We start from the raw sequence: 27,740 nt of genomic DNA, 5'->3' as shown, positions 1-27,740 counted from the left end.
AAGGAGACCTACCTTCGTAGTGAGCTCCGGGATCTGTTCTTATAAGTTGGCTAGGGATCCTCGGGTATCTTCCTCGAGGTCAACTACTTTAGCTCTGAGAGTCACGGATTCTTCTTCCAACGTATTCTGACGACCATATAATTGCACAATACCATTAACGAGACCTGATAACTGAGCTATCTTATCCTCAAGTAGCTCAGTGTGTTCATTGTTTGTAAGTGGTGGTGATGTGATTGGAGCAGATGATTTATGGTACTTTTTTCTCCTCTTGCCATTGTTCGCGTGAACTAAATGGAAACTGGGGGAAGAGCTTGGTGATGAAACCAACATAAACCTAAAATCAATGTGGTTTGACTACCAACTGTACTCTAACAACTAAGCTCTGATACCAACTGTCACGGCCGTATTCTTTCGAAATAAGGTCGTACGACACAAGGAAGTGCTAGTTCACAAGCAAGCTTGTAAAAATAATCGTACACCACCAACGTAACAAACAAACAAGAAAACGAAACAACATGAGGCAAAACCTAGAGGCAATTTTGTTGATATATTACACGGGGTAACACGTTACAAAAGCAATAAGGTGTGTTACACTACAATAAATGATCCTATGACACGCGAGACTTTCACGTAGCTTAGCGTGATGGCTCGAGTCAATGTAGGTGTAAGCCGAGGATTAGGAAGTACTAAACACCCTTCCTACAAAGAATACGCTTAAGTCTTTCCTAAATTTTCAGAAGGAAACATAAAAAATGGAGATCGGTCATACTCCCTTATTACATAAATGCCACTAAACTAACAGATATGCCCTGACATGGGACTGATATGACTTCAAAGTGAGTCTTACATAATGTTACATGGGTGTTCCTGGGTGACTCCAGGACGAGTTACACCTAAACTCTAGGTGACAAAATTTATGACTCACAATGGCATTTAAATCTCTTTACAAGAGAAAATTTAAGATTAAAAAAAAATGTCATCAATGAAAAAACATAGGGTACCATCTCAAATGTTCACCAAAACGTGTAGAGGTACTTAATTATCCGCTGGCAATATTCCATTACAGAATGAACTACCTGAAGTAATTTGGTTGGGAATGCCCAACTGGGGTTTCTATATAAGGATAATCATGGATGTGTTTCTTCAAGATACGAGTAAAAAACATCTACTGTTACGTGTGCACCTCCACGTCAGAAATGTGAGAATCACAGTAAATCCCAATGTCACCCCAGCCTTACCCTTTCTATAACTCACAGCAACTTCTCACGATCTTAGTTTTCTCAATTTTTTTTTCTTCTTCTTTTGCCACCACCATTCAAATCAAAACTTGAAAAGGGGAAAAGTACATTGAATTAAATTATCAATTTGCATTTTTTTTTTTTTTTTGGAATGCTTGTTAGATGTTGTTACAAGCAATGTAAAGACATCGTCATACACAAATGGGGGAAGAATATCAGGAGACTCACAGATTGGGGAACTTTTATATCTTGTCATGGAGGGTCACCACCAGGTCATGAGCATCATCTAGAAGCTTCCAGACATCCAATTGCCCAGCCATGCTATTGCATTCCCTTATGATCTCATCCATGCTACTGTACTTCTCCAAGATCAATTTCCTCCTCTGCAAGACACACGCAGCAATCGCATAGAGCAACAGATCATCAGTCGGTGGAGCCCTTTGCCTTATTCTACCCCACGCAGACTTGCTGATCCCGGCTCTTATAGCGGCCTGGTCTGCCCACATCACCTCCCAAAGACACACCGTTTGCTCAAAACTAAGTTCTCTTCTGAATAGGACCACCACCATTCGATAAACAAAGAAACAGTCCTCGGCCTGGAGCTTCTCCAGGTGCCTATAGAGATGGGAGTCTTTGGATTTTATGATCTTCGACACAATGTTAAGCTGCCTCCTGATTCCCACCTCGTCAAGTCTGAAATTGTGTCGGGCTTTCCTCATGTACCCCACAAAGCACCAAAACGCTACATGATCGTCCTCTATTATAGCAATAATTGGGGAGAGAAGGTCACTCATTCCTTGGCAGTACCCAATCTCAGAATCATAGAGTGCATAGGCTTCAAGGATGGCAACCAGGCGAGCTGCATGGAAGATCCTGCATGGCTCCAGGTGATCATAGTCCTTCAGTCCGACGGCCTCAGCTGACCGTTGTGCCCTTCCCTCTAACACCGCAGCCTGGGTCGGGGAGTAGACAACCCATTCGGAATTGGCACGAACAGCATCGACACGGATGATTCTCTGCCACGTGGCAAAATCTTCACCCATGTGAGCTTTGAACCCACCTGCCATGTTGGAGATGGAAGAATCATTCTTGGTAGGATTGTTAGAATCATTTTCCCCATTACCTTCCACGTCAATGTTGTCAGGTTCTTCAACAGAGGAGTCTGAATCGGATGAATCGGTGTCAATTGTAGAGGCATCCACATGTGTAATTCCACTCTGATCATTGTCTTCCTTGGCCAATAATTTGGGGCCATGAAGGCCTCTATTATGAACAGGGGTGCCCAAGTCATCATCCTCTAAGCTCTCTCCCTCAGTGGAGAGGGACTCCCTAGCACTAACCACGTCGTCTGAGCCAGGAGAATCTGGAGAGTCCGTGCCATTGCTGCTGGCTCCACTAGTTTCCTTAAAATTAAAACTCTCACCACCGCACTTCAGGAGTCGCCTGCACTGTCTCCTCAAGTTCTCATATTCCTTTCTGTATCAAGTAAATGGAAAGCCCAAATGTTTGGAGTTATAAGATGAGTTGCTGAGCTCTCTACATAAAGAATATGGAGTTCCACAAACTAAAGGTTTATTCAAAATATTTGGAGTCAGCTCATGAAATAATAGATTCAAATAAGTAATAAGGTTAACGAGACTTGATGATAGTACCTCTTCTGATTTCTGATGGAATCTCTTTCTTCCTGTGTACTGTCCAAGTCATAGCTGTAGAACGATAGCAACTCAAAATCAAATATATCGGACATGTTTGGTAAAAACTACAAACATTAAATAAAACATTGAGACAACTTAAATAACATGCTCTCTTGGAAGGATGGCACAAAACAGAAAATAACAGGTACAACAAAGTTCATATGAACAAGCAAGTACATTAATTTTTGTTCTAAATAAGTGAGATTATCACAGGTGACCCAAATTTGGACAGTACAGTGTACACTTCTTTTTATAAAAAAAATTATATATATATATATATGGGTCCCGTTCCCCACCCTAAGCTTTACCCTACACTTTAACAAACGTGTTTTGTCTTACATGGGTTAGAAGTTTTGGAATGAGCTGATTTTTTGTGAGGATGATCTCTATGGTGAGGAGATTATCCTCACCAAAAATCAGCTCATTCCAAAACTCTAACCCCATCAAAAATGATTTACAAAAAATGGACGGTCCACGATTTTTCAACTTGTAAACATGGGGCTAAAAATTTCGGAATGGGCTGATTTTTGGTGAGGATGATCTTCTAATCATAGAGATCATCCTCACCAAAAATCAGCCCATTCCAAAACTTCTAACCCATGTAGGACAAAACACGTTTGTTAAAGTGTAGGGTAAAGCTTAGGGTGTTGAACATTTCCCATATATATATATAAGTGCATGGCCTAATCAATACCCAGTCACGAGTTTTCGAAACCTATCATTGAAGTGGCTTAAAAAAGATCTGCCAACACACACAAGCCATATTCCAGAAAGCCCAAACAGAAGTGCGGTCAAATAACTCCAGGTGTGAGCAGAATTTTTCTACTCAGCTATATCAGTCAGGCAAAGATCAACAACTTCAACCCTAGCAGCAACCAACTTTGATTACCACCAACGGCCACAGTACATGCCAATATAGTCGTTAGGACGCACATGCATGTGCTGAATATATCTTTGTCGTGAGCTTGCTCAAGTAAACTTGGAACATTAGTTTAATAACCACAGCCTCAAACCTATGGTAGATTTTCTATTTTGCGTTCAATGAAGCATGACTGCAGTGAATTTATTAACTAGCGCTCAGCTTAAACATAGAAAATAAATATGAAACACGGGAAACCAAAGACCATACAAAGAAGATGACATAGGAACTAAAGTAGAAATTTTGTTCATTACCATCTTTTATAACTTAAATGAAATTACTGGGGTTGGCAACATAAATTGTTTTTCACCATTTAACTCTCGTAAACTACATCTTTAGCCAAGGCACGTTCCTTCATATATTTTCCATTAGTGCCATTTCCGTCCTTCCTTCTGCTTGTTTAGAGGCTTCGACTAGCAACAAAGCACACCTCCTCAAGTGCTGTTATTGAACTTATTTGCACATGCGCAAGCCATGTGAAATGACTTCCTTTTATTTTATCTCCTGTTGAAGTTATTCCAAAATATTCACTTCTAATTGTCTTTTCTAGTCTAATAGTTCATCCACCTCAACGAGCCGGCCTCCTCATATTTCCAAATTTCAAGTTTCAAATCCTCATAATTGAATTCCAAGGTTTAAATCCCACATTAACAATAATACTAAAAATCATTATTTATATTTCAGTAAGGAACAAATATTTCATATTTAAATAATTGAAAGATTTTGCACTAAATAAGTACTTTATATTTATTGAAAAAATATAACTAAATATTATTTATGAAGCAAATCAAGTCAACAACTTTCTTCACATTTATTACTATTTCATGTTCAAATTTATTTCTAAGTGCTCCAATTATGTTGCATGCCAGCAACAACAGAGACAAAAGAAAAGAACACAGAAGATGCTTTTAATATATAGTTTTAAAAAGAAAAAGATAAGAAAAAAAAAAAAAAAAACTAGCATGTGAGGCGTATGCCTCAGCCATGGCTCATAGTAAGTATGCACCTTTCCAACGCCTCTTGGTCTGAGGTATGTGCCCTGGCTGTTTCAACATTTTTTCTAGCACCTCAGAGTAATGTCCTTCTGCGTGAGGCGTGTCTCAAGGCTTATGCCTTTAAAAACACTAGATACAAATACCTCATCTCACCACCAACTGGTGTAACAATGATATAACACCAACAAACATATATCCTTAATAACATCAATATAGTTGCTTTGAATCTCTTTTTTCCTGATAATACTCGCCAAATTAACTTTAAAGAATTTTTTACATTCGTTATTTAAGTAATTAACCTTGACATACATATAAGCTGTTGCCAAACATCATGTCTCAAATATTGTATATTCCTGAAAATATGGATGTCCACATTTCTTCTAGTGGCAGCGCTTTGAAAAAAAAAAAAAAAGATTTTCCTACGAGTAATGATTTTCTGATGCCCCCTCTGACACACACCCTCATACACCCCTATCACAGAACCGTAGATCATTTGTCTCGGGATACGAATAACCATAATTCTTCTCTTGTGTATCTCGAGGCAAATGATCTACGGTTCTGTGATGGGGGCGTAGGGGAAAGTGTGTCAGAGGGGGGCATCATATTATCACGTCTGTTTTCCTATTACTCACCAAATTAACTAAAGAATTTTTTTACATCCGTTATTTAAGTAATTAACCTTGACATACATATAAGCTGTAGCCAAACATCATCTCTCAAATATTGTATATTCCTTAAAATACTGATGTCCACATTTCTTCTAGTGGCAGTGATTAAAAAGATTTTGTAGTGATAAGCTCAAATATAAACTACAACATGGTCATATTGTAAGAACTAAAATATGAAATGAATACATGGCATGGAGATGATAACGAAGAATTGAAGTGGAGAAAAGGGTATCATGAATGCTGGAAAATAAACTTGCAAGATTATCTCTTCAGATACATGGCGGTAAACTTGCAAGATTATCTCTTCAGATACATGGCGATAATCAAAAGGTCTAACATCTCTAATAAATGCTTACACTCCAAGGAGGAACGGCCAAACTTCAGCCCTGATGCTTGGATCAACACCCTGCGACAGAAATAAGAGGAATGAAACCCCAATAACAGTAACAAATACAGACAGTAGAAGGGATCTGAGACAAAGCAATATGAAATTATCAATTGATAACTTTTTTAGAAGTATTAACATATGGGTCAACTAAAATTAGTAACTCACTCCACTGCGAACTTTTTTCAGAAACTTCACTCCACTACCACGAAGTTTTCCATCATGGGTAAATATGTTCTTCCACTGCCGAGGCGAAAGAGCATGTTTTCTTCTCCTACGGGACCATGGTGATTTAAGATTACCCCTGAAAATGAAGGGCCCGAAATCACGATCAATTCTCTAACAAATAAGATACCAATAATACAACTGAAAGGAATGATACATGAACAGCCAAGAGATACAAAATTAATTATGTTAAAAGAAGCAACAGAATTTTGTTGCCATTGCATGCCATATTTTTTTTAATGGGTAAGCAAGACTTAAACCCAAGACCTCAAAGCTGCTTTGCAATGTGTCAAACCAACCAAGCATGCCAGATATTAACATGTCCCATAGCAGTAGTCTGGGAATTTCTCCAAATAGAAACTCCTAGCATAAATCAAAAGTCTACAAGCAGCCAGTCACGATCTCATGGTACAACACATTGCCTGAAAAATAGATTGATAAAAATGAAGAATCTATATGCATGGACAAATAAAAGTGTAGGGAATGCCACAACGTATAAATGAATATGGTGTACACAAATATTAAATGAATTTGTAAGGATGGTGTTAGAATTTATATTATTGTAAAAAGGGCATATTGGTCTTTTGACCAAAATTAATATAAATAGGGAGAGAGGCCTCCCTCTCATATCTCTTCTCTATTTTTCTTCTTCTCCATTAACCTAGATTTCTACATGGTATTAGAACATTAATCTAAGATAGAGATCTAGGGTTCTTCCTTTCATATTCTTCCTTCCTTCAATTTTATTTTTTCTCTTGGTTTTTATCTTAGTGTGAAAAAAACCTTGTGTTCTAGGGTTTATTGGAATTTACTTCAAATCTATACCTATATTTAAGGTTTGGCTTGGTAGTGTTAGTTTGAATTTTCAACACGATTGGAGTTAGTTCAAAGTTTGGAGGCCGAAATCCTAACTTTTGGGTTTTTGATTTTTTTTTGAAAACTATAATATATTGAAGAAAGAGGGTCATTCCTCACCACTCCTAGGGTCATTCCCTATCATCCTCCATCTTTATTTTGTTCATTTAGTGATCCGTTAAGTTTTCGGAAAAAAAAATTTTGGCTTTTGACTTCAACTATTTGTGGTTTGTGAGTTGAGTTATTTCTTATGGCATCTACTACTTCTGGTGTTAGTGCCTGTGTGACGGCAGTTAAACTGAATAACACAAATTATCTTCAATGATCATCCTCCATGATAATTGTGTTAACCGTGAAGAAGAAACTGAAACATATCACTTCTGATCCTCTAACTAAAGATGATAAATTTTATGAAGATTGGGTGAGTGGAGATATCTTGGTTATGAGTTGGCTTTTGGCTAGTATGGAGCCAGTGATCAATGCCGCAATCTTCAGCTAAGGCCATCTTAGATTCTGTAAAGGAGATGTATTCTAATGAATGAAATTCTCCAGAATTTATAAGATCTAGGAATCTATGTTAACCATAAAGCTGAACGGGAAGCATGTTAGTGAGTATTATTACAACACTCTTCGAGGTCTCTAAAAAGAAAAAAAAAAAACAACGTGAAGAATTTTATACTACAAAAATTGTCTAGATTGAATGCCGAATTTGAACCTATTAAGAGTCAAATATTGGCTCGCGAGACTTTACCTACAGTTGCCAATGCCTTTTCTCGAGTTGTACAGGCTACACATACCTCATCTGTGGCTTCGGGTTCTTCATCCCCAATTGGTAAAGAATCCTTCGCTCTCACCACAAGCAACCCTCACAGTGGTGGTAGATGATGTGGTAATCCTAGTGGTCATGGTGATGGCCACAGAGGTCGTGGTGGTTGTAATGTTGGCAGAGGCACTAACAGTAATATGAAGTGCACATATTGTGACTTCGGTGGTCATACTAAGGGTTTCTACTGGGACAAGTAGGGTAAGCCTAGTTGGGCCAATCAAGCTACAAAAGAATCTCAATAGACTGGATTGTCTACTATTTCGTCTATGCTGATTCAGCAGGGAGATCTTGTTGCCTAGATGGCTTAGCTTTTTAAGAGTTTCTATGCCTCACCTAGTACATCCAATACAATCATGCTTCCCAACACAGGTAATTATGCTCTTATGGTTGCCCAATCACCACCATCTACCTGGGTGATTGACTCAAAAGCTAGTGCCCATTTGTCTAGTATACCTTGTCTCTTTTCCCAGTTTCGTTCTAAGTCTACTATTTTCCTAGTTGATGGCTCTACTAGACTTGTTTCTGAAGTAGGAATCATCTGTCCCATTCCATCTATATCACTGTCTAGCTTGTATATACCTAATTTCCCTTTTAATTTGTCATATGTGCGTTAGCTTAGATTGTTGGAAACAAGGTATTGGTTTCTAAGAAAAGTGTGTGAAGAAGACAAATAAAATCTGATTTCATAACTGAATGTAAAAAATGAATACTTATCTATAATTAATGATTAAGGCATGCATGAAGCACTGTCCTAAAGTGAATTTCGCTCTTGCTACAGTACCATAGTTTTGTAGGCGTCCGCTCTCTAGGATACAACAACCCACGCTTAAAGGGGGTACTTCGATTTGAAACGTTACAGCAAACTCGATTAATTGAGTGCTCTCTCAATGCAATAATATTATAATGCAATATATCAAACAAAGAACAAAAGAAATAATTTGAATTGATAGTTAAGTGTTTAAAACTAACTAAACAAAAGATTTAAATAGAAGAAAGGTGGTTGTCCAAACAGTCACAGAACCCTTTGTTCGTGTTTCTCTATAATACTGGTTCAAAACAAACACGAATAAGGAAGATGAATGGACACCATAAATAAACACCAACAGAGGACAAAACAATTTAAAAATTCAGCTAAAAATTTTAAAACAAAATTTGTGTAAAAACTTAGGTCAATTAAAACCCAAGCCCGAGCTTGGCCTAGCGTGCGTGTGTATGTGTTTATTAAATGCGCAAGATGCGCGTTGCCAGCGCACACACACTAAGGAATTTCAGAGGTTAAATCCAAATTCCAATTGAAACCCAGTGGAACCACATAACTATAGGAGCCCGCCCACTACCTCTACTAGCTTCAAGGTTATTAGACGCACATAACTATAGGAGTTGCATTCCAATTCTTCATCTAGTCGATGCGGAACTAATCCAACACAAGATAAAACAACACAACACAACTACAACTCCAAAAGCAAAAATTATAAAGCATAAAATGAAAAAGCAAAAAAACAAAAGGTTGGTTGGGTTTATACTCGAGGGTCTTTACCCAAAGAATATTAATGGATTTTCAAATTCACCCTCTTAAATTCCAACAATCCCCCACACGAATGTAGAAAACGCAAATATATATATATATATATATAGAGAGAGAGAGAGAGAGAGAAAAATATAGAGAGCACTTTTAATCAACCATGTTTCAATGTCTTTTGGACTTGAACCTTACCTACTATAAGTTTATTAGATTTACTAGTCAGTCAATGGACTTTAAGCCTTGAACTGCTAACTTTAGTGTAAATCTAGACAATAGACTATACACACAGATTGATCAACCAACAATCAAGTTCTTTCGGTGGTGTTCATTTTGGCTTTGAATAAAAACCTGGCGTCGTGCGTGCTTTAGAGAGCTTAGCCCAAACTCTCAAAGAAACGGCCCATTTCTACACTCATTTACATGTGCCTATGAGAAGTACTTATTAACCAACCAACTCTACTCCAAAAAATTGATCTATTAGAGAAGGGGAGATTTATGAATATAAGAAGGTCATGGGGCTTAACTGGGGTATGAATTACTCAAGAGTGGAGGAAAATATACACTCAACACTCCCTCTCACCCATAAGGGTGGAAAGATTCGAACCCGTGACCTATACAAACCAACGCTTTGATACCATGCTAACCAACCAACTACTCCAAAATACCAATCTGTTGGAGAAAGGGAGAACTATGAATATAAAAGGGTCACGGGGATTAACTGGCATGTGACTCACCCGAGAATAGAGGAAAATATACACTCAACAGTACTCTGTTATACTTCACTTTAAAAAGTTATACTTCAACATTTCCTCTCTTACAAGCAGTACTAAACACTTCATAGGAATGAATTAGGAACAAATATGTGTTCTATTAGTGCTTTCTATTAAATCACGTTCAACTGATTTTTCCATTGAACTTAAATCTTAGGATCTCTAGTCAACTAGGTTGAATCTCCATTGAAGTGACTTTTAGTCAACAGGCTTTAGACCAATTCTCCTCGAAATAGAAGTAATCAACTCTCTAAATAATCTTTTTGTTAAAAGAACTGCTAAATTTTCCTTAGAATTTACAAAATCAATAGAAATAATCCCATTAGAGAATAGTTGTGTTTCCATTTAATATGCCTTGATTTTCCATTATACACATTGTTTTTAGCGCAATGGCAGCTTGGTTGTCACAATGAATAGATTTAGTAGATACTAGATTAGGCCAAATCGAAATGTTAACAAAAAAAAACCTAAGCCACTCAACTTCTTCACCGGTCTTGTCTATAACAATAAACTTAGATTCCATGGTGGAACGAGCTATACACGTTTGCTTGGTGGATTTCCATGAGATTGTTGCACCTCCAAGTGAAAATAAGTAGCAACTAATGGATTTCGACTATTTCGAGTTTGATATCCAATTGGCATCATTGTATCCTTTCAAAACAACAAGGTACCTATTATATTGCAGCCTATAACTCATGGTATACTTTAAGTATCTCATGATTCTTACTAAAACTTCATAGTGATTATGTCTTGGGTTGCTAGTGTATTTTCTTAGCCTATTTACCAAATACGCAATGTCTGGCCTTGTACAACTCATAATATACATTAAACAACCAATATCTTGAGAATATTTTAATTAAGAATTACCTTTACTTACATTTTTCATCGATTTACAATTTTAATCAAAAGGTGTTTTTGCAGGAATACAATCAAACCAACTAAAACATTTCAATATAGTGAGAATGAGATGAATCAAATCCATTAGCATTTTTAGAAATTTTTATTCTAAGAATTACATCAACAAGACCCAAGTCTTTTATGTCAAAATTTATAGACAACAATCTCTTAGTTTTATACACAACATTAAGATTAGATCCAAAAATAAGTATGTCATCTTACATATATAAGAATCAACTATAGTTTTATAATAAACACACTTATCTACTTCGTTGATTCTAAATCCATTGATATCATTACATTATCAAATTTTTCATGCCACTATTTTAGTGCTTGTTTTAAATCACACATGGATTTAACTAATCTACAAACTTTATCTTCATGTCCATTAATTACAAATCCTTCAAGTTGATCCATATATATTTCTTCATCAAGTTCTCTATTTAGAAATACAGTTTTTACATCCATTTGATGAATTTCTAAATTATAAATGCAAACTATAGTAATAAGAAGTCTAATAGGATTATTTCCATTGACTTTGTAAAGTCTAAGGAAAATTTAGCGGTTCCTTTAACAAAAGGATTATCTAGAGAGTTGGTTACTTCTACTTCAAGGAGAATGGGACTAAAGCCTATTGACTAAAAGTCACTTCAATGGAAACTCAACCTAGTTGACTAGAAATCCCAAGATCTAGGTTCAATGGAAAAATCAGTTGAATGTGATTTAAAATAAAGCACTAATAGAACACATGTTTGTTTCTAGTCCATTCCTATGAAGTGTTTAGTGTTTCTTGGAAAAGAAGAAATGTTGAAATATAACTTCTTAATGTTGCATATACTTGTAAAAATGAAGTATAACAGGATACTTCTCAAAGGCACAACTAAATGAGTATAGAAATGGGCCATTTATTTGAGAGTATTGACTAAACTCTTTAAAGCACTCATGACACCAAGTTTTTGTTTAGGGACAAAATGAACACCACTGAAAGAACCTAACAGTTGGTTAATTAATCTGTGTGTAGTCTACTGTTTAGATTTATACTAAAGTTGACAGTTCAAGGCTTAAAGTCAACTGACTGACTAGTAAATCTGATAGACTTATACTAGGTAAGATTCAAGTCCAAAAGACACCTATTCTTAAACATGGTTGATTAAAAGTGCTCTCTTTCTCTCTCCATATATATATATAGGGTCGCGTTTCGTGTACACTTATCTCTACTCATATCTCCACAACTCATTTGGAGCGTTGGATTAAACGAAAATCAACGGACGAGATTAAAAATTTCTTACCAAATAAAAGTTTCAAAATTAGTTTTACCTCCCCATAAAACTGATCCTCCTCTTCAACTTCGTCTTCTTCGTTTCTCTACGGAAGAACGACCTATTCTTTACATATGGAATGGTTCAAATCTGGTTTCTCTTGTATTAAGCATTACAGGTTCACTTTGAAAAAAGAAAAAGAAAATAAACCCATTCTATACACAGGTTTAATCCACCATTAATGACGGTTCAGATCTGATTTCTCAAGTATACATGGGTTCAATGCACAATAATGGCGGACTCTGTCAAGCCTCCGAAAATCATAGGCCCTTTGAAGCTCTAGACAAATCTAAAGAAGAGAAGGGATCGATAGACAGGGGAGATCTTAAGATCAAATCTTGAACAACTTTCAGATTCGATATTCATCACGATCTTCTCCAAAACTTTCAATGCACAATTAATGGCGGCAGAGAGGATTGAGCTGAGAAGGGAGAGGCCAAGAGGATGACTTTGATGTGAATCAATTTTTTAGAGTTTTTTCTTTTTTTTTATTGTTCGTTAGAGACAAAGTCTCTGTTTTGTTTTGGGTTTTAAGTGATTGCGGAATGTGAAACTAAATAACTCTTTTTAAAGGAGGGCAAAATAAAAAACTTATAAATTTATAACTTAAACGAAAAACAGATTTCAATCGTTAGATCAAGCACGATCTAACAACTGAGCTCAGTTGTGGAGATATGAGTAGAGATAAATGTACACGGAACACAACCCATATATATACTAGGTAAGATTCAAGTCCAAAAGACACCTATTATTAAACATGATTGATTAAAAGTGCTCTCTCTCTCTCTCTCTCTCTCTCTCTCTCTCTCTCTCTCTCTCTCTCTCTATCTATATATATATATATATATATATGGATTAGGATCCGTATACACATAAAGCTACTCATAAAGCTACAACGTGTTTTGTCTTGTATGGGCAAAAATGTTTAGAATGGGCTGATTTTTTGTGAGGATGATCTCTATGGTGAGAAGATCATCCTTGCCAAAAATCAGCCTATTATGAAACTTCTAGCCCCCTATTTACAAGTTGAAAAATTTTAGACCGTCCAATTTTTGTAAATCACTTTTGATGGGGTTAGAAGTTTTGGAATGGGATGATTTTTTGCAAGGATGATCCCCTCACCATAGAGATCATCCTCACAAAAAATCAGCCTATTCCGAATCTTTTTAACCATATAAGACAAAAGCGTTGTAGCTTTATGAGTAGCTTTGTGTGTCTTATGGAACCCAACCCTATATATATATATATATATATATATATATATATATATTATTTCTTTTGCGCTTTTTGCATTCATGTAGGGAATTGTTGGAATTTTAGAGGATGAATTTGAAAACCCTTTAATATTTTTTAGATAAAAACCCTTGGGTGTAAACCCAACCCATTTTTTGTTTTTTTGTTTTTTCACTTTATGTTTTTTGTTTTTTCGAGTTGTAGTTGTAGTTGTGTTGTTTTTTCTTGTATTAGATTAGTCCCACATCGACTAGAAAAAAAGTTGGAATGCAACTCTTATAGTCATGTGCTTTTAATAGCCTTGAAGTTAGTAAAGGTAGTGGGTGGGCTCACACGCACACGTGGGGGCCCAAGAGAGAAACCCAAGGTTCTAATGGGTTTCAATTGGAATTTGGATTCAACCTTCGAATTTCCTTAGTGTGTGTGAGCCGGCGTCGCACATCTTGCTCTTTTAATAAACACACACACATCGGGCTGGGCTCAAGCCGGGGTTTGGGTCTTAATTGACCTAAGTTTTTACACAAATTTTATTTTAAATTTTCAAACTGAAAATATGTGTTGGATTTGATGTTTGGGACTGGTGTGCTTGGTTCTAGGCTTGTGGATACTCTTATGGACTGCTCGGTCAAGCTTTATAGTGAACATGGAGAGTTATTCAATGACCCTAGAAGATATAGACGCTTAGTTGGTAAGCTCATTTATCTCACAATGACTAGACCAGATATTACATTTGCAGTAGATGTTGTGAGCCAATTTATGCATGCTCACCAACTGCATTGGGACACTTTGATCGGGATTCTAAGATATCTCAAGAATGCACCAGACATTGGGCTATCATATAGACCATCTAAAGAATTGACAGTTACAGGTTTTTCATAAGCAGATTGGGCCGGTAGTTGCACTTGCAAGAGATCTACCTCAGGGTATTGTACCTTTGTAGGAGGTAATTTGGTTACTCAAAGGAGTAAGAAGCAAATTGTAGTAGCTCGTTCTAATGTTGAAGCCGAGTATAAAGCTATGGCTCATAATACAGCTGAGATGATATAGGTTAGGTCATTGGTTCAAGAGATGGGATTGTATGTGCCTAAACCTATACATATGTTCTGTGATAACCAAGTTGATAAATTCATCTCTAGTAATCTAGTGTTTCATGAGAGGATTAAGCATAGTGAAGTGGATTGTCATTTCATTAGAGACTTGGTTATGAGTAATCAGATTTCTACTCCGCACTTAAGGTTGGATGGTCATATTGATGATATCTTCACCAAGACTTTGTCTAAGGGGTTATTTTCTAAGTTTTGTAACAAGTTAGGTATGTTTGATTTGTATGCTCTAGCTTGAGGGGGAGTGTTAGAATTTATATTATTGTAAAAAAGGGCATATTTGTCTTTCAACCAAAATTAATATAAATGGGCAGAGAACAAGACTCTCTCATATCTCTTCTCCTCTATTTTTTCTTCTTTTTCTCCCCTCTTCTCCATTAGCCTAGATTTCTATAGATGGCATATGAATCAATCAAAGTTAATTAAAAATATAGTTTTATCACCAAAGAACAAGGTTAAACTAGTTCATTCAACAAAGAATTTATCAAATTATTCCTAAATGTAGGAATGTCCAATCAAATGCATCCTCAATGTAGAATGCACATCGTTTTGTTATATTTCCTCCTACACGACCTAAACATAAAATCTCTAATGAACATGGAGCCACTTATAATTGGATGAAGAATTAATAGGCTAAAGGCGATCAGAAAAGGCTTATGAATTGATATATTTTTGTGAGTGTAGTCAAAAGAACAACACATCACAAAATAAATAGCTTCAACATGCATCCTATGACCTAATCAAGGACTCCCATATGCTCCCATTCAGAAATGCAACACAAGACCAAGAGAGTTATTCAAATTCCAAACTTCAAAAAAGAAGTATTACTTGCTTCACTATAAACACGTCACTCTATTTGCCCTTAGGCTATGTCGCATTAGTACTGGTATGATTGTCATTAACACGGGTGCAAGGAGTTGGCTTTGGCACAAGAAAAATAGAAAATGAAAAAGGAATTTGGGTACTAAGTGTATATTTGTAATGTGTTTAATATATTTCATTCATTCCAATAATAAAAATAAGGATGAGAAGAGAGAATATTGGATCCTCCACTGAGTAAACCCATGCAAAAGCACACTTGTTTATCACCAAAAAGGACGTGGATTGAGGTAGTGGTAGTAGTAGTGGATATGGATACATTTGAATTACAGAAGACGTGACTTTGGAATGAAGTGAATAGAGAAATTGGATTCCTTCAACTAACACCGATTTTGGGGCAAGGCTTTGATGATGATGACAATGATGGAGAGCGGGAAATGTGTTTATGATCAACACTTCAGGTTCCCTCCCATATCAATGCTAACATTAGTGATAAAGTGTGATGTAGATAGGTTTGTTGACACTTATCTCAATAGCTATGATCGAGTTAAGACGTGCAAAAGAAAGACATTAGCAACATTGACTGAGTCAAGTAAGTCAAAACCAAGTCAACTCAATCCAATCTTTGACCAAACCTCAAGACCTAGTCCAACTTTTCTTAGGACTCCTTTTTTTATTGAGTTTTTATTTTTAAGTTGTTTAAGTACTCCTAGTTAGTTTTTATTTCAATTTTAGAAAGTTTCTTTTCCTAATGAGTTTATAATTTGTTTTATGTTTAAAATTCGTTTTTATTCTTTAGGTTATAATTATAAGTCCTTTTAGATGTACAAATTGAGTTCTAAGAGGATTAGAAGGTTAGCAATATGTTATAGATAGATTAAGAAGTTACTTTTTAGTACTTTAAAAGGTTTCTTAGTTGTTGTGGAGATATCTATGTAAGGAGCTCCAATAAACAAATTCAGTAAAGCAAGTTTTTTTAAGATTGATTAATAAAAGAAGAGATTATTCTTCCCTTTTTTCTTTTTTCTTTTTTTTTTTTTTTTTAAATAAGAGCCCAATATTGGTTCTTAATTTTAGTGTTTGCGATTGATTTCCATCAATCTCCAACCTCGATTAAAGTTTCTAGTCTATTTTGCTCGATATAGAGAATCTTCATTACTCACCCTAGAACCAGAATTTTAACATAAACTCGAGGTGTGTGTGTGTGTGTGTGTGTATATTCTACCCTACATCAAAGTGTCATCGAATCTCTTATAGATAAAATGAAGCATCACATAATGGCCCTTGAGATCCACAACAACTAATTTTAAACCTTAAAATCAAAATCTCCTAAAATAAACCACTTATCCATCACCCCCTCCACCCCTTTCTATTGTCTACAGGTCCCAAGGAAACAAAAACAAATAGAATAATGCTGAAGAAGTGACCTCAAGATTGTACCTCATATCACACTTCCTAACGTGAAAGTGGATAGAACCATAGATGCTTTCATCAAGATATGAGTCAAAAAGCATTTACGGTTCCTACACACTTTCACGTTAGGATGTGTAATATGAGGTACAATCTTGAGATCACTCCAACATGACTCAAACAAATACATTTGCTACCATCCCAACAAAAAAAACAAGATGTTAACAACTGAAGTAAAACATCTCCCCCTCCCTAACTTGATCTGTACTAATTTTTTTAATATTTAAAAACTAATTTTTTTTAAAGAAAATCCAAGTTAAAATTGATCCATGTTTGAATGTGCGTCAACATGTCCCAACTCGCGATACTTGTTTTGCTTGGCCAAATCCATGCAACACATCCATTAGGAAACTAGTGTTCCAATCAAATTCCTTGCCCTGATTCACTGTATCTAGTGATCATTTCTGTTGTCGGCACTCCAATATAATGGAGTGAAGATTTAGGGGTTTGTCAAAATTCACATCAAGAGCTACGACAATTGGTTACAAGAAATAACATCCATTAGTTTCAAACATAATTAGACCATAAGTATAGAATAATTAGAAGCACGTTACAGAATATCTCATACTCAAAATGAATCACACCTAATACGACTTTCATTGAAGTAAAGAGAATAAGAAAAATGTAATACCTAAGACCATAAGAAGGAATTGCCAAGGGTTTCAGACTTAATACACCAAAATCAAGACTAACAACAAGAATTAGTGGAAACCTATGTTGAGACTTGTGTTCTAGTTGTGACAATCTTTTTTATCCAACCATTAACTTTATTATTGGATCAGTACTCTTGAACAGAACTGAAACCCTGATTACAAAAATCCTTCTTAGTAACTCTCCATCACTTGCCCATTTTTCCCAAAATTATTATCAATATAGTACTTATTTCGATAGATTGGCATTTTTAGGTCCTACTCTTTTTTTTTATAAATTCAATTTTTAGGTCCTATAACACCTCTCAATATGAAAATTCTATAGTGAGATCCCTCAAATGTAAACAGTCAAAAACACTACACTTCTCTTCCATCTAGCAACATGAAACACATGATCTGATTCAAACAAAACCAAACAACAACAAATGGATCGAAAACGCTCAGCCAAAAAATAAAATTGAGCTATAAAAATAAACAAATTCCAAAATCAACAGAAATATTAAGAGGGAAAAAAAACACTGAACTTCCGTACAAATCAATAGCAATAAAGAGCAAACACGATCGGCAACCGAGACCAAAAAAAAAAAAAAAATTAACGAAAACAAACTTAGAATCAGAAAAGAAACTATAACTAATTGAAGATTGATAGCGATAGAGAAATGTTAAGAAATCAACAGAAATATTAAGAAAAAAAACACTGATCTTCCATCCAAATAAACAGCAATCGAGTCAAAAATCTTAAGGAGAAACCTAGAATCAAAAGAGAAACTATACAAACAAAAGATTGATAGATTAGCATTATATCCAATCCTTCAAGATCAGATCCGAAGTCAGAAACACTAAAAATTTAAGAAATCGAAAGCAAACGACAATCGAGATGGAGATCGAGAGAGCGACTTACCGATCTAGAACTGGTGAAGAAGTAGAAGAAGAGGAGGAGGAAGAAGATGCAACAACGAAAAGAACCGATCGCAAGTGAATCCATGAAGATGACGAAGAGGACGACGAAGTCTGAGTTCGTCGAAGAGATCTCATTTATTTTAGGGCTTTTTGTACGAAATTTCTAGGATTTCTTCGTTTTTCGGTTTTCTTTTTACCTACTAGAGTAGATGATTTGTGGCGGCCAAGGCGTGGCCAGCCATGGCCGTCACTGTAACTTCTACTCCAACATTCGAAGAACAACAACAATCCTCCTCTCCTCCTACCACCATTAATGCTCCATCACCACCACCAACAACAACTCTGCAAATTCTGCCTTCGATGAACAATGATTTTTCTCTTCTATAATTACCACCAGAGAACATCGACAGTGCTAGAACCAGAAGAGTTACTAACAACACGCGCAGTGTCTCCTCCACCATTACCAACTGAAACCCAACTGCTTTTCTTTCTCTCTCTTTTTAAAGCCTAGACTCTAGAGAGATTTTTTTTGTCTCTCTCTCTCTTTAATCTTTCTGCTTGTCTCTACTTTTTCTCTCTAGGTGTAGGTAGGGGCCAGACCGAGATGAGAGAGAGCAGATCGAATCGAAGAGTTCAAAGAGTGATGGAATAGAGAAGCTACACGTATCTCTAGGCAGCCTGATCTTTAGGATCACTTTTATTTATTATTTTATAATGATAAAAAGCAAATGCCCTTTGATTTGTAATTATTTACTAAAATGCTCTCTTAGTAATTAGACATTGGTGGCGAACTCTTGGGGTTTTGACAATTGGATGATCCATATATCCGAAGAAATGCCATGTAACACATAATTTCGGGTCAGCTGATGTTATACTTTTCCAATCAATTGTTTGATCTATGAATTTCAACTAAAACAATAACCAATTGAATTGATTTTTTATAGATAGATCACAACTGATGATTGATGGACCCAAAAGAATGCCATATAACTTGTAAACTAATTTTTCGTCTCGATGGATCAATAAGGTGTTGAAACAAGGACTTGAAACCAGGCATGGACATGAATCACGACGGAGGTTTATGACAAAGGTAGGAGACATTTTGTTTAGTTTGAATTTTAGAATGAGTCATAATTTTTTCACTCGTTTTTTTCACTCAATTGGCATGGCAAGGGCACAAAACCATTGATTATTTTCTATGGTTTTGTGCATTTCCCATATCAATCGAGTACAAATCGAGTGAATAAAAAAAAAAAAAAATCAAATTCAAATATCATTAGTCTTTTAGAATTCATTTATGAGTCAAAATAAAAAAGTCATAAATTTACTATTAATGTTCACTTTGAAAGGGTACAACTCTCCATTGTTGTCATTGATCATAAAATCCAAGTATCTTATACCTACCAATAAAATGTGCATTAAATATTGTAGAAGCGTGGAAAACTATGAATTTATAAGCATTCAAAGTATGGACTAATGTTACAAATCCAAATCTCTATCCAATTTGAATAAATTTGTTTGATTTCAAAGGACAATACATTATGCAATAAAAAAAATATTGCAAATTGGGAGAAAATAACATTGTTTCTATTTTGTTACAAATCTTTTTGATTTTGAGTTTATCAGCCAAATTGTTTAGGTGTCTGATGATCATATCCAAGCATTTTTTTTTTAAAGTCATAAATGAGAACCATTAAGGTTTCATGCCATTGATGAGAATTGCTAAACTCTAAATAAAAAATAAAAATAAAATAAAAAATTCTCAAGTAAATAATTGGTATGACCCTAATAGGGACATGTATTTATTAGAAAATTTTGAATAAGGGTAGTTTAGTCATTTAAAAAGCTTTTTATACCCTATTCCTTGCTCTCGTTGGCAGTTTTCTTTCCACGGCGATAGTTACGTCTCTTTCTTTTTCCACTTTAGTCCTTGTCACTCATACAACAAGGGCATTCGGGTAAAATCAATTCATATAAATAAATCAAAAGCTGTTGGATAAGATTTGAGAGTCAAAAAACAGTCAGCATCTATAGTCAAAGAATACAACTTAAAAGACAGAATGTGATAAGTTCGAATCAATGAACAGATCTAAGATGGATGAGGCAACGAGAGGCATCGACAATATATTATAATACGTTTCAATAAAGGATTGTGCAATGGCAGAGAAAATATTTTTGAGAAAAATTAATTTCCAACAAATGATATATTTCCTTAAAAAATGCTGGTGGGTGTTTTATTTTATATAGAAATATCATAAAATAAAGGATTGTGCAATGGTAGAGAAAATTTTTGAGAAAATATAATTTTGAAGAAAATGATATATTTCCTTAGAAAATGCTGGTGGGTATTTTTTTTATCCAGAAATATTATAAAATAAAGGATTTGTGCAATGATAGAGAAATAGTTTTGAGAAAAATTAACTTCCAAGAAAATGAAATATTTCCTTAGAAAATGCAAGTGGGTGTTTTATTTTTATCCATAAATATTATAACAAAGAGTTGTCATTTTTTTTTATGACGGGAGTATCTTGACTAACAATGGCAAGGCAACTAACTCCTAGAACACCATATCTCACCCAACTCCCTCAAGTACATGCAATACCCCCACAAACCACACATACCAAGCAAATCAAGATAAATTGTTGTGGGTGGTCATGACTTGAACTTAAGACCCCCTTTTGCAGCTAGGGTAATCGTGATAGAATAATATTAGGAGTTTTTCTTCATTATGAGAAAATCATTTTTCTAGGGGTCTTTGTGGTAATATTATATTATTGTCGCATTTTATCAATAAAATAATATTCTCGTGCATTCATTGATGTTTAAGAGACATTATCAAAAAACTTGTGTCAAATTACCCACCCATGGGTTGCCTAAGTAGTAAGGGTGAGCACGTGAAGTGTGGGTTAGGCGCACGTCACGGGTTCGATTCCCCTTTTGGGTTTTTCTCATGATTTAACTGGGGGACCATGGTGGTGGGTTGTTGTGGTAGTCATCCCCGAGATTAGTCGTGGTGCGCGCAAGCTGGCCCGGACACTCGGTTAGCCAAAAAAAAACTTGTGTCAAATTTTATTTATTATTGGTGCAAATTTTGAGAGAACCTAGGATCCAATACGATGTCCCATTCCTATAAAATAAGCAATGTGTTTATGTGGCATGCTTCGGCTAGAGTTTAAATCACCTTGGGCTCCTAGCCAAGTCATGTGTGCAGTCCAATGTATATGTTCTCCAATTCAAATGTGCCACGTAGACACTTTTTCATATGTATATAGGAAAGGGACACCATACTGGATCTCGACTCTTTTGAAATATGACGTTATATTAAATATTAAAGGTAGATTCGTCATAATCTAATAATATTCAGTGGAGTGGAAACATTTATCATCTATTATTTAGCATAGTGATTTACATGCCTCATATCCTTCATAAAATTTTCCCCTCCCTTTATCCCATTTCCTTCAATAAAACCCACTCCTGAAGATTTGTTAATTTTTATTTAATTTGACAGTATATTTTATCTATTAAAGAATCAAGTAAACAATATTCAATGGAAACTAAATTAAAATATGATATAAAAAAACACTTACAATGGTGTGTATGAAAAAACAGAAATATCGAAACTAGATTTTGACTCTATATCTTGAAGACAATATTCACCCCGCGCTTGTGCTCACGGTCTTTGGCGATTGTCTTCTAAGACATAATGTTCTCCTTTTTGTGATAGTAGAACTTCAAACCACAAGAACAATGAAACAACTATGACTCTCTCTCTCTTTCTCTCTTTATTAAACTAGTATGCAAAATGATCAAGAAAAATTGTGTAAAAAATGCAATGAGGGATATGTAAGGAATTCAACCCGAAATTCCCAACCTGTGAGAAACAAGAAATAGAGAAAAAAGAAAAACACACACGTCGAAAAAAAAAAACAATCACACGCACAAGACAGTATTTACGTGGTTCGGCAATTTGCCTACGTCCACAGAGTTGTAGAGATTTCACTATTTCAAGAAGAATTACAAAGTGCGGCTCAAGTCTCAAAGACGACAACCAAAACCTTAAAAAGAAACCCTAATCACCAAAAACGGCTTCTATATACTGCGCACAAGATACACAATGGGTTACAAAACGAGCCCAAAAATTTTTCCCGGGGGCGTTGCCCCCTGGGCCCCCAAGAGGCTTATCCATGAGCGCTCCGGCTTGGGCCTATCGGCCCAAGCCTCCACTCCATGGATTAAGCCTCAAAAAATATCCCATCAAAATACCACGCAAACATTATTCCGATCGGGTCTGGTCGTCAACCGGATCAAAATATAACTAGGCTCCACAAAGCCCAACAGGATAGACTGTAAATAGAAGAAACATGACAGTTGAAACACCTATTCATAGACGTACATGATTGTTGAAAAGGGCACTACACATATTAACATTTAATACACCTCTTTGAAGAGGTACATAACACTTGGAAAATGTATTGCAACTGTTAACAATTTTTTGTCCACATGACTATTATTAATAGGTTTTGTAACTACCTATGTGACCGTTGGTATAAACCTAGATTCTACAATTTGAGACAAACTTAAACTCTAATTTATCATTTATTATTCCAACAATCCCTCACATGAATGAAAATTAACTGGAAAAAAATACAAATGAAAATATAGACACTTGAGATAGTACGATGAGAAAATAACTGCATCGAAATAGGTAATTTGTGACTTTGAACCTTCCCTAGTGAAAGACTATTGAATTTATTGGCTAATCAGTAAACATGATGTCTTGAATTGTTCAGCCTTTAGTGTAAACCTAAACAATAAAATTCACACAATTCTTTTCCGAACATAGTTGATTCTCACGGTTGTGTTTATTTTAGTCTTGAACAATTCCTGATTTCATGAGTGCTCTAGATAATTTTAGGCTTTAAAATTCTCATAGAAGCGTCCCTTTTTCACATTCATATAGGTGATTTCTTATTAAGAGTATCCTGACATGCCCTACTTGGATTTCCAAGTTATAATAAGCATTAAAAGCATAACTTATCCTAATACACGCTGCAGGTAGCACTGCTTCATCATAGGAATGGTTGGGAGTAGTTTTTTTCTCAGTGCTACTATTGAATCATACATAGTTCAATTGTCTATTTTGAACATAGATCTTGGGATCTCTAGTCAATTAGGTTGGGTTGCCACTATGAAGACTCTTTAAATATAGGGTTTAATCTCATTCCTCTTAATGAGCAGTTAATTTTATCTCTCGACAAACTTTTAGTAAATAGATCCACAAGGTTGTCTTTCAATTTAATATAATCTATGAAAATTATTTCATTTGAGAGTAACTGCTTTATGATATTGTGTCTTCGACTAATATATCTAGATTTACCATTATATATATTATTTCATGTCCTTTCAATCGTTGATTGACTATCACAATGTATACATATTGTTGGCACAAGTTTTGACCAACATGGAATATCTTCTAAAAAAATTACAAAATCATTCATCTTCTTCTCCAACTTTATCTAGAGTTATAAATTCAGATTTCATAGTGGATCTAGCAATACAAGTTTGTTTTAAAAAAATTTATGATTCAGATACACCTCCAATTGTAAATACATATCCATTAGTAGACTTGAAGCCCTTAGTGCTTGATATCCCAGTTAGCATTGTTATACCCTTCAAGTACAATTAGATATCTTGTGAAGTGTAACCTATAATTTAGAATATATCTTAAATATCTAAGAACTCTAATTATTGTCGTTTAATAATTTTTTCTGAATTATTTGTAAATCTACTTAGTTTATTAACTGAGTATGCTATGTCAGGATGTGTGTAGCTCATGATATACATTAAATTGTCAATGATACGAGTATATTCTATCTAAGATATAACTTGACCAATATTTTTAGTTAAAAGTAAATTTACATCTATAGGTGTCTTTACTAGACTATCTTCGTATTTATTAAATATTTCTAGTATTTTCTCAATATAGTGTGGTTGAAATAATATTAGTTAATCAGATGTTTTAGAAATCTTTATTCTTAATATAACATTTATAACACCTAAGTCTTTCGTATCAAAATTTCTGATAAACATTTTCTTAATAGCTTTCATGATATCATTATTGCTACCTATAATACGCATATCATCCACATAGAGACGCACAATTGCATAGTCATTTTGTGTGCTCTTGGCATATATGCATTTATCAAATTTATTAACTTTGAAACCATTTGACAATATTGTATTGTCAAATTTTATATGTCGTTGCTTTGGTACTTGCTTCAATCCATAAAAAGACTTAATAAGTTTACACACCTTCTTTTCTTGTCCATGAATAATAAACCCTTTGGGTTGTTTCATATAGATTTTTTTTTCTCTAATTCACCATTTAAAAAGTTGTTTTAATATCTATTTGATGAATTTAGTGCTTATGCAATACAACAATTGTTATTAACATTCTAATGGATATTATCATGATAACTAATGAATATGTATCAAAGAAGTCCAAGCCTTCCTTTTGTTTAAAGTCTTTGGCTACTAATCTAGCCTTAAACTTATCAATTGTTATACCAGTTTTCAATTTCCTTTTGAGTATTCATTTGTAGCTTAAAGGCTTATTATCTGGTGGAAGATCCACCAGTTCTCATGTGTTGTTTTGTAAACTTGATTCAATTTCACTATCAATAGTCTATTTTCATAATGGAGTTTCAAGAGTTGACATTGTTTTTTTATTACTTTGAAGCTCATTTTCTAACAAATAAGTTAGAAAATCAGGTCCAAATGACTTAATTACTTTTGCTTTCTTACATCATCTAGATTCATTATTATTTTTTATAGATTTTTTATTTATATTCTCTTGAGAATTACTATTTGTAGTATCATGAGCTCTTTTATTAGAACTTATTACGTATACATTTTTATAAGGAAAAATGTCATAAAAAATAAAACATTCATTCACTCAATAATGGTATTAACATGAATGTCAGATTTGTGCACAAGGAATCGATATGCACTACTGTTATACGCATAACTAATGAATATGCAATCAATGATTTTTTGTCATATCTTAATCCTTTTAGGGGTAGGAACCGTTATTTTAACTAAACACTCTCATACTTTTAAATATTTATATGACGATCTCCGTCTTTTCTATAACTCATATGGAGTTTGGTTATTTTTCTTGTGAAGTATTTTGTTGAGAATGTGATTTGCGAAAAGAATTGCTTCTCCACACAAATTTTGGGGTAAATCAAAACTCATCAATATAACATTCATTATTTCCTTTAAGGTTCATTTTTTTGCATTCAACATCATTAGATTGAGGCGAATAGGGAGCAGTAGTTTGGTAAATAATATTTTGTTTTATACGGAACTCACCAACATGTACTTTATATTCACCACCTTCATCACTTCTTATTATATTTATCTTTTTGTTAAGTTGATTCTCAACTTCATTATTATAATGCTTAAACATTTCTAAGGCTTCATCTATATTCCCGAGCAAATACACATAATAATATCTTGTGCAATCATCAATAAAACTAAAAAAATATTTTTTACCACCTTTAATTTGCACAAACTTTAAATCACATATATTGTTGTGAATTAACTCCAAAGGTTTAGTGTTCCTTCAATGAAATGAAAAGGTGTTTTGGTCAATTTAGTTTTCGCACACGTTTCACACTTATGATTTGGGTCAATGTGAAATTTAGACAGTAAATCTAAATTTATTAATTTATGCAAGGTACTAAAATTCACATGACCTAATCTATTATGCCACACATTAAAAGACTCGAGTATATAAACAGAAGAATTAACTTTATTACTATTAGAAACTAAGAATATAATTATCATTGCATTCATCTTAAACAGATCGTCGGTCAAATATCATTTATCCACATATATCTCATTTTTAGTAAGTACAAATTTGTCGAATTCGAAAATCAACTTGAACCCATTCTTGCTCAACAACGATCTTGAAATCTAGTTTTTTCGAATATCTAGAACATGCAACACATTGTTGAGAGTGAGTTCCTTGCCTGAGGTCATTTTTAGTATGATCTTGCCTATGCCTTCAACCTTGGAAGTTGCAAAATTTCTCATAAACAATTATTCTTTATTTTTTTACTTCATCATACGAGGAGAACATTTTCTTGTCCGAACAAATATGACGAGTAGCTCAAGTGTCCACCCACTATTCTTTGGGGTTGCTTACTAAATTGACTTTAGACACTACGGTGAAAAGCTTTGTCAGAAATTTTAATTACTAACCTCTTTTACTCGGTCATATGCATTTGATTTGTCTTCTTTTTGAAGTTTTCTTGTCCTTTATTCAAATGACAATCCTAGGCACGGTAACCTTACTTATGACATACATGGCATTTTCCTTTGAATCTCTTTGAATAGATTTGGTTTGACCCTTTATTAGAATGTTTTCTTCTTTTTTTTATTTTCTGTCCTACCTCCACAATAATTGCCTAAGATTCCATAAAAATATTTTTCATTTTGTTTCTAAAAGTACAGTTATCTTCCTCTATCATCAATCTCACAATCAAGCCCTTGAATCCCATATATTTATGTTTATGTTTTAAATAATTTTTAAAGTTTTTCCAAGTTGATGGTAATTTTTCAATTATTATAACCACTTGGAATGACTCAATAAGCACCATATTTTCTGCATGTATTTCATGCAAAATGAGTTGTAACTCTTGGACTTGATTTATGATAGTCTTTGAATCAATCATTTTAAAATTAAGAAAACGACCGACGACAATTTTTTTTATGCCAGCATTTTTTATTTTTTATTTAAAGACTCTCATAGCTCTTTAGAAGTTTTGATTTGGCTATACACAATATATAATGTGTTGTCCAATCCATTAAGGATATATTTTTTACATAAAAAATCAAAATGTTTCCATGCATCCACGATAGCCACTACATGATTATCAGTTTCATTTTATTTTGAAGTAGGAGTTTCTTCATGTAGAAATCTCACGAGATTCAATGTAATGAGATAGAACAACATTTTCTATTGCCATCTCTTAAACTCAGTCCCATTAAATTTCTCAGGTTTCTCCCCATGATTGACATGGATTGGAATAGTGACAGAATTTATATCAAATGTAGTAGTCATTCCTGTAAAATAAAAACTCTAAATAATAAACAACTGGATTTAAAATAAATGTCACAATTTATACCAAAACAAAAAAAATTAATTTTTTTTATAAGCTACTGATATAATAAAACACTTGTTAT

At 34.4% G+C, this 27,740-nt stretch overlaps 1 protein-coding gene across 1 annotated transcript; it reads right to left on the bottom strand.

The window, feature by feature from the left end:
* Nucleotides 1-1,330: 1,330 nt before the first annotated feature.
* LOC147390843 (rab GTPase-activating protein 22-like) lies at nucleotides 1,331-19,087 on the bottom strand. Its single transcript, XM_086459350.1, has 5 exons — nucleotides 18,490-19,087; nucleotides 6,068-6,203; nucleotides 5,871-5,920; nucleotides 2,891-2,944; nucleotides 1,331-2,714 (listed from the first exon to the last, which is right to left on the bottom strand). Exons 1-5 carry the CDS (start codon nucleotides 18,621-18,623, stop codon nucleotides 1,481-1,483), a joined length of 1,608 nt encoding a protein of 535 aa, XP_086315476.1. The 5' UTR covers nucleotides 18,624-19,087; the 3' UTR covers nucleotides 1,331-1,480.
* Nucleotides 19,088-27,740: the final 8,653 nt, after the last annotated feature.

The sequence above is a fragment of the Akebia trifoliata genome, chromosome 11, assembly GCF_017979445.1.
Source record: "Akebia trifoliata isolate Shusen 1 chromosome 11, ASM1797944v1, whole genome shotgun sequence".
Taxonomy (NCBI): domain Eukaryota; kingdom Viridiplantae; phylum Streptophyta; class Magnoliopsida; order Ranunculales; family Lardizabalaceae; genus Akebia; species Akebia trifoliata.
This window is presented reverse-complemented; position numbering and strand designations above follow the sequence as displayed.